The 12,082-nt window shown below is 40.6% G+C and overlaps 1 protein-coding gene across 3 annotated transcripts in view; it reads right to left on the reverse strand.

The window, feature by feature from the left end:
* Positions 1-2,095: 2,095 nt before the first annotated feature.
* LOC310850323 (protein argonaute-3) overlaps positions 2,096-12,082 on the reverse strand; it is a 54,489-nt gene continuing 44,502 nt past the window's right edge. For 2 of the 3 annotated variants that reach the window (XM_083751704.1, XM_083751703.1), the window contains exons 16-19: positions 9,366-9,500; positions 8,464-8,565; positions 7,269-7,468; positions 2,096-6,085 (exon numbers count right to left, since the gene is read on the reverse strand). In XM_083751704.1, coding sequence (XP_083607830.1) covers positions 5,977-6,085; positions 7,269-7,468; positions 8,464-8,565; positions 9,366-9,500 — 546 coding nt within the window. In that variant the 3' untranslated portion in view covers positions 2,096-5,976. Of the gene's footprint in view, positions 6,086-7,268; positions 7,469-8,463; positions 8,566-9,365; positions 10,446-12,082 lie in introns of all 3 variants that reach the window. The other variant, XR_014567296.1, reaches the window with a different exon arrangement.

A 12,082-nucleotide genomic window follows, 5' to 3' on the forward strand; every position in this document is an offset into this window, starting at 1 on the left:
TACAAAAGGTCTACAGTTAAAGCTGGGATTTTCAGAATTTTAACAACTTTAAAGATACACATATAGCTTCAGGGGCACATGCTGCTTACCACAATTTCATAGTTTGTGGCCTCTGAATAAACAATTAGTGCTTACAAGTGTCTTGGGCTACTTGCCCTAAAAACCCTAAAGTATCTTAGATCCACACAGTGGATTTTAATCAAGTTATCAGTACCATTATTTCCCCCCAATATAGTATGGTCCACTCTAATCTTGGTCCTGATTACTTTGGGGTGGGGTACTACATAGTACTCAACACTACAAGTGATATCATCAAGAACTTGGTGTGTTTTCACTAAATACTTCTATCCCCCCATCACGCAGCAATATACAACTTCAGAAAGAAATAAAAATCTACAGCACCATCTTCTAAAAAGGCACTTTGAGGACTGTCTTGCTTTGAATGAATAAAACCCTCCAAGTTTCAGATGGCAGAGCTACTTCATTTTTAAGTAGGTCTTTATAGTTACATACCTGCCAGAGATAATTCAGACACAATTTTAATATGGAAATGGGACTGAAAGATGCTAGACATGATTCTCGTCTGTCAACATTTTACCTCCTGCAGAGTCAATCCTTCAGTTTATTTTTTCAAACTGTTCTCCAGTTCCCACTCCAGGGTTTTTGTTCCTCATTCCCCAGTGGTTACTTAGTCGTAACCTCTTTATCAGCAAAGTCAAGGTTACAGAGAATAAACTGGCAAGTCATAAAGGAGGGTCTGGCATCTAACAGCTTTGCCTCTCATCATAGTGAAATCCAAGCATTTGTAAATATGATAATTAACAAGCAGGTATTAGCAGACCTGCAAATTCCCCAGGAGTTCTTTAGCTTTCCAAAAAACATAAGGGTCAAGTACATCAGAGGATAACTTCAAGCTGAGCATGTCTTAATAGACGTTGCTGTGCTTGAGGCAATAGTGAAAGCTCTGCCTGGTGTTTAACCCATGATGGCCATTTTCTATATGCCAGACTATGCTTGAGGTTCCATTCACCACAAGCTCAATATGCATGGACAAACTGCCCTCAAGTGAAAAGGATGGGAAGTGGAAGTTGATTAAAAAGATATGTCCTGCTCCCACTTTGCAGACACACAAACAACTCTTCCAGTTGAAAAGGTAATTGTTCTATCAGTTCATAGCACTAAAAATCCATTCAATGAATCACTTACCTACCAAGTGGGAAAATCTGACAGATTCAGGGTGTTGCCATCATCAAAAACAGCTAGCAGAAAAGCTATACAACAGGAGATTTACATGGGTGGTTAATAAGTCACAATAATTTGCATAGGGGAACACACAGAGTCAAAGGATATCTACAAGCAGATAGACTTTCAGTCTTGCAGAAATATCCCAAAGGAAGCTTTGGGAAGCACCCTTGCCATTATTTTAACATTTTTCATCTAACACTCCTGAGATCTTTACGTTCTAACAGTCTCTCACACACGTGTGTGTGAAAGACCCCACAGAATGAACCTTTCGGTCTGATGTCTTTTAATAATGCCCCTCTTAGCAGCTGTTGTTTAGATGACGAAGCTTGGCCAGTAGGACTCTAATGCTTTGTACTACTAGGGTTGCCCAAAAGTTGTCAATTCTGCCTTTGAAAATCCAGCCCTAGCACTACCGACTTGCTGAAATTAATGGGATTTGTACCTGACAGAGAGCAAGCCCAATGGCACAAAAGGAAAGTCCCTACCTACAGAGGGGCACATTCTGTTAGCTCAGCTTTATTCAGCCTGAAGCTGATGGAAGTTGTAGTTCAAAACATATGGAGAACAATGCACTGTGTTTTCATGGTGGACAGAACTCAGCACCAAGCAACTCTCAGGTATGGAGTGGTGATGGAGAGAGGACAGTGGCTCTTGCAAGTACAAGTGAGAAATAGGACAACCGGGGTGAGGGGAGTTTCAGCAACCATTCTAGGCAGGAATATGCATACTGAACGAAGAACAAGGCCAAGCTGGGTGCAAAAAAACATTAAACCTACACTTTTGTACCTATATAGGCTGATCGGACAGCTGTCTCGGCTGTACAGGCATAAATTTTCATGAAAGCACATTAAAATTCAAGAAAGCTTTTTAAGAAAACAAAAACAGAGAGAATGTACAAAAATAAAAGTCCATATAATCTTGTGAAAAATATACTGGAAACTGCCACCACAGATGAGGTACCATTTATTTCCTCCCATCCCCACCTCCACCCATCCACTGCAAACGTCAAAATATATCTTAAGTCTTTCAAAACAAAGGAAGAATATCTGGCTATTTTATAATCTTGGTTAAGACAGCACCCTTTGATATATCACACTGTTAAAATTGCTTTTGAAACAACAAAAATCAGAATACTACTTCTTAAATTGGATTCCTGTTCACCTGCCCTTCTTCCTTAGTGCAGTAATTGCCCACCTCCATTTAAATAAATATAGCAGCTACAGTACTGTAGTACAGGTGGCCTTCAATGCCAGTACATTGATATTGGCCTGGCTCGCAGATAATACTAAGTCATTGTTTATTAACCCATAGTTTGTTGTTTGAGCCTCCAAACCCTGCCATCAACCCAACTACAGTTTGTTTAGCGCCTAACCACAACCTGAAGTCATGATTTTTTTTGTTGGCTTACAAACCTTCGTTTGTTTTAACTATGGCTTGCTGTTACACCCAAACCCTTCACCCTTCCTTAAACATTTCTTTGGCCACCCCACCCTCTCACTAAGCTACATAGGCACAAACCAAGAGCAGCTGGAAAACCCAAAGCAACTTTGAAGAAACAAGTTATGGTTTGTTGATCGTCTATGAGACAACCGTTGGTTAACTTGTGGTTTGTTAATCAAACCATGGCTTAGCATTTAGGTGTGAACCAGGCCAGTGTATTACAAATTTTATCGGCACTTGACAGTTTCAAAATTAAAATATATTCCCGTTTGTTTTTAAGTTACCATCTCCTCTCCACATGAAAATCAATCACACTAGCACTGTGTACAAGTATTTTAAAGGTGCTTCTCTGTTGGGCTCTAAATCATTTTCACTTTGGAAGGATGAAGGTGATGGCTGCAGCAAAGGAGGCTTTAGAGCCACCATTCTAGGGACAGGTCAGGAAATAAATATTATAGTGCATCTTGGTATAAACAGCTAAAAGGTCTTTAAAGGGGGGGAGGCAGAGGTCCCAATGTTCCACAACTCACTTTTAAAATCTCAATTGTGAAACACTGAGTAAGAATTCCCACTGGAGCCTTTTAAAGTGACAATCCTTGGAAGAGAAAACACTTAACATTAATATTAATATTAGTGAATATTTGTTGTGATGCACCCATATTAGAACCGTTAAACTTGACCTCAAGCTCCAGGGAGGTTTACTAGGCTACCCTGACAACAAGTGGTGTATGTTCTCTTTAGGCAGGGGGGTGAAGGACAAAGGAGGTGAAGTCTGAGTCCATTGGCCACATCATGGGGCCTAAGCAGGCTGGTATTGAACTCCCCGCAGTCATTTCATGCTAGGAATTCAAGCATAAGTACAGTGCATGAAGTATCCTCAGCTAGGAAACTTCCAGAGATTGAAGCATGAAAGCAGCCACTTGCAATTCAATTCATTAAGAACTCTTTTGGTTCTAGCAGTTTCCCCTTTCATCTTAGTGCACACTTCTTCCCAACCCCCTAAGGTAAGCTGCTCCCCATCACAATTATTTCAAGTGCACTTTGATTCTAGCCCCCAAGAAGTTAAGTGTGCATTGTACCATTTTGCTGAAACTGGGAGTAAACTTCACTAGATCACAAGTGCAGTAAAGCATTTTGAGACACCATGAACAGCAGCATATGCCTGCACAAGAAAGCATATAAAACACAGTACTTAAGTTTTCTGGTGGGGGTGGGGTGGGGAGAGAAGAAATAGGAAAGGTTCAGGCCTGTTGGAGCAAAATGGGCTCAGATTTTTCAGCTGAAAATACAGTAAATTGGCAAATATAGTGGGTCACTTTGAAGACAGCACAATATAAGAAAGATGCTTCAACCAGTGAAATGGTTTTCATGTGGAGAACGGTTTGTTTGTTTGTTTCAGCAGGGCTGGGTTACTAGCAATGCCCATATGAACCATCTGCAGTATATATCTATGCATATATACTATAAAACCAGTGCAAAAAAAGCAGTCACAAATGCAGTTCATGTGTTTACAAAGTGCAAAACGCCCCTGAATCCCTGCTACTGAGTTCAATGCTCATCTTCATCATCTTGTAAAATACTTTGCTTCAGCTTCAAAGTGGAATGAAAAGAGGCCCATTCATCTGATTCACATTTCAGTGATCTCACTTAAGTGTATCCCAGCCCTCTGTAGCTTTATTTGTAAAATGAAATGAAGCACTCAGTTTCAAAAGGAAAGTCTACATGATCAAAAACTGCTTTTAAAAAATCTTCATGCCCCCTTTTAGACTTTTGCTCAATGTCATCTGGACAGATCTAAAAACCTGAATTTCTTCTGTGCTGGGAAAAACCATGCCCTCCAACCCCAGGGTGCAGCAGAGCAAAAATCCTGCATTACTAGACAGTATTAAAGCTTGTTGTCTGCTAGCAGCATGAAAGGGTTTGCCTTTTTATGCATTAAAAAAGGGAATCCTCCCTATTACAAGACTTTCCTTTCAAAATTAAGGCTAACTTTGTCCTTTTAAGTGCACAAACATGTCCATTCTCCCACTATTAGTGGTGCAAAATGCTGCTGTTTGTGCACAGCAAAAATGGACAGATTTTTCTCCTTTGCAAAGGCTTATTGCACTAAAAGATAGCAAAAACATTGTCAGTTCTCTAAAACAAAATAGTTATGTTTCTAAACATTAAAACTGATGTCGCCAATACACTGACTTAAATTAAAGCATTATTATTACTCTAATAAATATAAAAGAAAAAAGGAAGCTAAACCTCAAAGTACACGTATATATAGATATATATATGCAATCACATTAAAGTGAGAGGCAGCGAGTCAACTAATATATATTTTTTCATTTTTAAAAAAGAGAGACCTCAACTTAGTGTCCGTACTTGAATGGATATTACACGTCACCCTGGCAAAACAGGGGAGGAGATCTGCTGTCACAAGAAGCTCAGAAGGTATACACATGGCACACAAGATGTAAAATTAGCTGAAACTTCTGGACGAGGAGAAAGCAGCAGCTTCATTAATCTCATCAGGTTGTATCGCTACTGCCAGCATCAACGTATATGGTTAACTTAGTTATGGTACAGAAATAGACTTGAGTTGAGCAACTCCAAGCAATGAAGACAGACACAAAAGGCAGCAGTTGGCTAAACCACACTGGGATCAATGGATCTGCAAATGCACTATACACACAGCCTTTCCCACAACATACTCTGTGGAGTTGCTCACTCAAACATACAAACACACTTGCTATGGTCACATTCAAGTGCTGACAGCCATTGAGGGGAAGCCACCGGCTACCCTCGTAGGGGCACCCAAAGGATAAAAACATTTTTGCACATTCTCTACTTCACTTCACTTGCCCACCCCAACAATCACTTTTTGGATTGCTCCTGTAAGTTTTAATACCGTAATAATTGTTTCTTTTTTTGCAGAAAGAGTTGTGCTGCTGAGCAACTTGAGGTAAAGGCATAAAAAAGGGTTAGACTACAAGAAAAAACACACACAAAGGAAAAGACAACAACGATGACGGCAGCACTTCCCATTGGAGGCTGCTTCAAAAGCAGTTGGCTGGTTTCATATTGCATAATAAGTGCCGTGTTCTCGGTGAAGTAAACAATCTTCCTTGTGTCAAAACAAGGATAAGGCCCATGCCCCCTCCCATAGGATCAGTTTCAGCAGTGGCAGAGGTATCCCCCTCCCCAATGAACTGACCCTTCTTTAAACATACACTGTATGTGGCTAAATTCTGCAGTTCTTCCTTTCGTGAATAGGCTCCGGTCTCACTGATATTTTTTTTATAGCTAAGCAAAGTACATGGTGCGTAAGGTGTCTTGGTGAATCTGTACAGCCTTCGCAAGGGCTTGGGGATCTCTCCCATTGCTCTGTCCTGAAACATGGCTTCCTTCAGCACTGCAATAGCGGGGAAAAGAGAGAAGAATATTTTAAAGCAACTAAGCTGTAAAAAAACAATTCCAATTTCTGCACTGAGCAGCCATTAGTACAGCCTTGGGCTAATTCCTTTGCTTCTGAACATCAACCAGGAAAAGAGCTTTAAGAAAGCTGTATTCCGTGTTCTTTTCAGCTCTCAAAAACAATACATTACACTAATGCAGCACATGGATGAACTTCAGTACTAGATGCATGGTCTCCACCACCAATTATCAGTATAGAACAAGTCACTGGAACACATATTCCAAACACTTCTTATGGGCAAATTCAAACACTCATTTAAAATGGCTAGCCATAGACATCATGGGAAAGCTTGAAGAAACTGCCCTGCAACATGTACAATCAAATGTGTGATGTAGTGGTTAGCATGAACAATGTGCTATCTTTTCTCACAAACACATACTTAAAGCACAATGGACTGTTGCAAATAATTTGTGCACCCAATTGCACCTAATAAAAGATTAAAGTTGTGGGTAACCATCTATGGGAATCCACGGTTCCCCACCACACCCACAGGGCAACCTTCTATAATGAATGAATGAATGAATGAATGAGCTGTATGGGAACACTGCAGGAACTCTGCGTCATATTTATAACAGTGCTAGATTTATAAAGGATAGATTGGCAATCATGACGACTTTACCTCAATGGACCTCATCGCTAACTGGCTTGCCTGCTGCCATTTCTGTAGAACTCTGTACACATTTAATCATGCACATTTGATGGTTTGCTAGTTGAGGTGGGAGAGACAGGGCAATGCCCAAAGGGGTCTAATTATGCATGTGGTCTCCATGGAGCATGCACACACCCCTACTCACCTCTCAAAATCCAATCAGGGTTGCACAAAAAAGTGAAGTTAATGGATCATTCTTGTAAGCTAACTCTGACTATACTCAGTGGTTTCATATGCAGCAGTATGAAACAATGTGCTAGGACTGAGCTAAACAACCAGGCACCCTGGTGCACATGTGTTGACTATACTGTTTAAACATGTGAAAATGCTGCTGCTGACCTTTACTAAAAAATAAAAATCAAGTTTGGAACAAGTCTGCAATGAGATCAAATGCCATACTTTAACATAACAAATTATGGCAACTAGCCCAGAGGTTGGAGAAGCCAAGTCATCTGGCAACACTACTCTTACCTGTCATGTTCTTTGTCTACAAGGTGATATCTTGCTCTGAATGCCACCAGGTGAGCATAATACGCTGGTGCAGGTATAGACACGGATCGTGTGCAGCGCACATAGGTGTGGCAGAGCTGGTAAGTTAGCAGCTGAAGTTCGTCTGCAGTAAAACAGTTATCATCCCACAATACATGATAATGTGAGGGACGGCTGGTACCCTAGGGAGAATGAAACATCAGTTCAAATGCCCAATTAACTTTCTGCATCACATTTCTATAAAAATTAAACTGAATAGCAAATGTTTTTGTATGCCAAGGATATTGACTGTGTTCCTGAGAAAACAGTTCTTATTAATGTGAAAAGGGGATTCCATGTTGCTGTAGCCCGACCCTTGCACACTCTTGGCACTGCAGCACATTAGCATCCTGCAGAACACCACCACAGTCCTATCCTGTCACTTATTTCAAATGAACACTTCCAAGTGCTAAAATATAGGGCTGTATCATTCACCAGTGCAACGGCTCTTGTGCGACTGGACATGAGAGTTTTAATGCTGCACAACAGAGAAAACCAATGCAACAGTTGTGTTAACAACCAAGTTAACAGCAACCTGCTTATGCATTCTCTGTTGCAACAATGATCCACTGGCACAAAGCTTTTCACCAGCAGATCAAGACAAGTGACTTGCTGCTACATTGGATACAGCCCATAATCAGAGGCTGAGGATAGTTTTAAGGAGCCCTTGGTGTAACTAAACAAATTTACTTTGTAAGAGCTTGATGCCAAGCTGCTTCAGTTTTGAATTTATGAAGCACAGCAATTACATATTTTCTGCAGCTTCCGAAAGGTATATGGGTGAATACAAGCACGGAACAGCAAATGCTGGAGCCATAGCAGAGCTTCCAGGGGACAATTCCTAACACATTTTCTGTCTTCAGATGTCACAGAAAAGATTTAGTGTGTGAGCCAAACATTTTGAGAATACATTCCTGGCTAATATGACATTTTTGTTCCATGGCAAATCTAAAGGGTACAAACTTGAAAAAAAAACCCTCAAGTCATAAAAAGCTTGCTTTAAGTCAGCCTTGGTTGTTTTAAAAAACTGGTTTAAATAGAAAGCACCCTGCAGATTCACTTATATTACCACTCATGTCTGCTCACGAATGGTACCAAACCCAGACTGAGTCAAGTAGGTTTGTACTTTAGTTCCTACCTGTATTCCTGCATGGCTACAGAGGTAAAAATCAAATTCATAAGGATGTGTGATATCCGTATCTACAGTTGTTCCAGCTGGGATGTTCCCACTTCTTCCAACCTAGAAAAGAATGCATTTCCACAGGAGAGGAACAAAAATGTTAGCTTGATAATTATGCAATGAACACATGATATAAAATACTGAAAAATCTGCTTTTATTTGTTTCAACTTTGAACATCAGCTTCTAGTTTTTGTGAATGAAAGCAAGTCCAGAACTGGGCTGCTGACACCAGGCTTGTAACCTGATGGTGCAAAGAGGCTGGCAGCTAGAATAAAGTCTGTTGTTAACATAGAGGTGAGGTTCACAACAAAATGAAGTTGGAATGCCATTTTGTATCAGTCAATTTTGCTTGCCTTTGAAACTGAACAGTAAACTTGGAAGAATAGAAACATATAGCTTTCTATCAGACCAGACCCATAGGCCCATCTAGCCTGATATCTAGATACTCAGCAAAATGTCAAGGTCTCATAGTAAGCCCTGCTACTGAATATGTTTTTCACTGGAGTGACTGAACTGGGGACCTTCTGCAAACAAAGTTGTTACTCTGCCATTGTGCTATGGCTCCTCATTGAAGCATTTACAAAGCGGGGGAATTAAGCTGTTGCACCATGCTATGAATCAGGACATCCTCCATTGAAATTCTGCCTCTACCATCATTTGTCAGCCTCTCAATTCCATCTGTGACAGGGGGAAATCATAATGGGCTATCTAACAGGACTGTTGTAAGGATTACAACAAGTTGATTCATCTGAAGTGCTGTGAAAGTTCTAAACCACTATATACATGCTAATAATGATAGATTACACTTTCTTCAGTCATCCACTTGGAAGCAACTACACTGAAATTAGACAAGTCTTACCCTTTCTGTCCGATCAGCACAAAACAGCCTTGTATGATGCCTCTTCTGAACAACAATATATGTTATGCCAGGCTGGTAATCCTTTTCGAGACTGATACAGGCCTCTCTAATTGCTAGCAGCTCATAATACAACACCTATAGTGCAGAAACAGAATGGTTAGCTTACTCTCAAATAGAAAATAAAACAGGACACTTAAATCAAATTCTTATGTGAAAAGAAATCAAGATCACAAAGAAAACGGCAACAAATGAGAAAACCTCTCAGAATTTGCTCTAGTAGAAAAACTGATATATTTAAGAATAAAAGGGGAAAGGTAACAGCAAGACAACTTTATGGTACACTGCAAGCCTTTTACTGAACATTCTAGAAAAAAACTCATTGCTTCGCCGATCTTAATGTTTTGAGGTATAAATGTATGGACATTATACTAATTTATGTTATTTTAATTTAAAAATATGAAATTAGAAATTTATTTCTTGAAACATTAGTAGTTAAAGGGTACACTTCAAATTCCAGATCCTTGTTTATTTGTTGTATAGGTGGATGCTGCTAGTATTCTCCCCCCCCCCCCACCCCGAGTCTTCAGGATAAATTAACAATTTTAAAAAAATACACACACTACTTAATTCTATTGCAGAGACACACACATACATTTGAAGTGTGTCTAACCTTTAAGTCTACTAAAATGTAGAAGACACTATAGTATTTGCTGGTTTAGAACTTCCAAGGTCTATATATAGCAGAACTGCAAAACAGACAATATAGATTTATACAGATTTGGGCTGGACTTGCAGTTCAGTCTGGAAGCTAGCATCCTGGTGCAGTTATTAGAACAAGTGTGTTTAAACAATCAGTATCAAGTCCCACCCAGGCGACAGGTCATGTATTTGATATGGTGCTTTGTGCTGGGTAGAAGGAGGGCGATCTCATTGTGGGGAACTTAATGTAGCTCCATTGTTGTGGATGGATCACTACTTGGTCCTGACACATCAGGGACATAATAGAAACGTCCTGCTGCCAAGCTGACAGCTCCTCTGCTGGCATGGAGAATGAGGGTCTCGAGGAAGGAGAGCATCTTTCTGAGGAAGAGGAAAACACTCCTTTACAAAGGAAGTATTCCTTGGGTGACAAATAAACATCTTCTTGAGCAGAGACTATGCCTCTAGGGCTCCTTGTAATGGTCAATTTGATAATTAGGCATACAGAGAGATGGGTTTTGGTGGGTGCATTTAATGAATATCAAAGGTTGCTGGCATCACATATTGGCTAGATAGGCTGGGTGGAATCAGTATTGTAGTGCATACTAGCAGCAATGACAATGGGAAATGCAGAAGGGAAGTTTTGCAAGTAAGATTACGTTGTTAGGTAAGGTGATGCAACCTACAACCCCTATTGTAGAATTCTCACAAATGCTACCTATTTCATGTGCAAGACCACTGGACATGGAGTGTTAAGGAGTCTCAATATATGAGTGGAATGATGTCAGGAGGTGGGGTTTAGATTTGTTAGACACTGAGAAACATTTTGTGAAAAGCCAATTGGCAAGAGGGTCAGGCCAGACACAATCAAGTAATTCACATGGTGCATAATTAATTTACTGCCATAAGATGTGATGATGGCCAGTATCAAGAACAATTTTAAAATGGGATTAGATAGATTCACAGAGGACAGATCTACTAATTAGTGCTAATGATAGTATATGCGACCTCCAGGTTACCCTTTGAACACCAGTTGCTAAGAGGACTGTTGCCTTCAGGCTCTACTTGCAGGCTTCTCAGAGTAACCGTGTGTGTGTGTGTGTGTGTGTGTGTGTGTGTGTACACAAGTCCTGGGTTGATCTTTGGAAAGAATAAATGGCCTGGTGACTGGCATGATTTCCCAAGGAGCCAAGGGCAATAAAGGGAGAAGGGAGATGGCCCTGGAAGGGTCAGAAGACCTGTGACCAGTTCAACCAAACATGTTAGAACATATTATAGCTATTTAAAATATCTAAAGTGGAGTTTATTATTTATTAAGTTTATATACAGCCCTTCATGTAAGGATCAAAGGGCAGTTTACAGTATACAACACAAAAATATTTAACAAACAAAACACAATCCCCACCCCCTGGCAGTTTTAAAAGTATTATATTGTTTCATTAGCCAAAGGCCTGGGAGAAGAGGAGTGCTTTCATCTGGAGCCTAAAGCTCCAGAAGAGCCTCCCTGGGGACGGCATTCCACAAATAAGGAGCCCCTGGAGAAAAGGCCCATTCTTACATTGCCACCCTCCGGATTTCTCGTAGAGGAGGCACAAAAGGACCTCAGAGGATGATTGCAGGATTGGTTCATATGGGGAGAGGTAGTCTTTAAAAGGTAGAACCCTTTAAGGCTTTATAGGTCGAAACCATCTCTTTTAATTGAGCCTGGATACTAAGTGGCAGCCAGTGCAGTGGGGAAAGGATTGGTGTTATAGTCTCAAACCATCATGCTCCGGTGAGCAACTTGGCCACTGAATTCTGTGGGGGACTAGGACCTGACTGAAGGGTCCGGTTCGGAACTGCCCACCTTTCTAAGTATTCCCACTTTGACAGGAGCACCCACCTCTCAAGAACCTTAGGTGACCATCGGGTTACCCATTTTTCCTTTGAAGTTCAAGCTGTGCTGCCAAGGAAAATCCCAGGAAATCAAAGCAGAGTTTGACATCAACTCTTGGACTGGCTACACTTGAAAGCTTCCG

The sequence above is a fragment of the Podarcis gaigeae genome, assembly GCF_964106915.1.
Source record: "Podarcis gaigeae genome assembly, chromosome: 8".
Lineage (NCBI taxonomy): Eukaryota > Metazoa > Chordata > Lepidosauria > Squamata > Lacertidae > Podarcis > Podarcis gaigeae.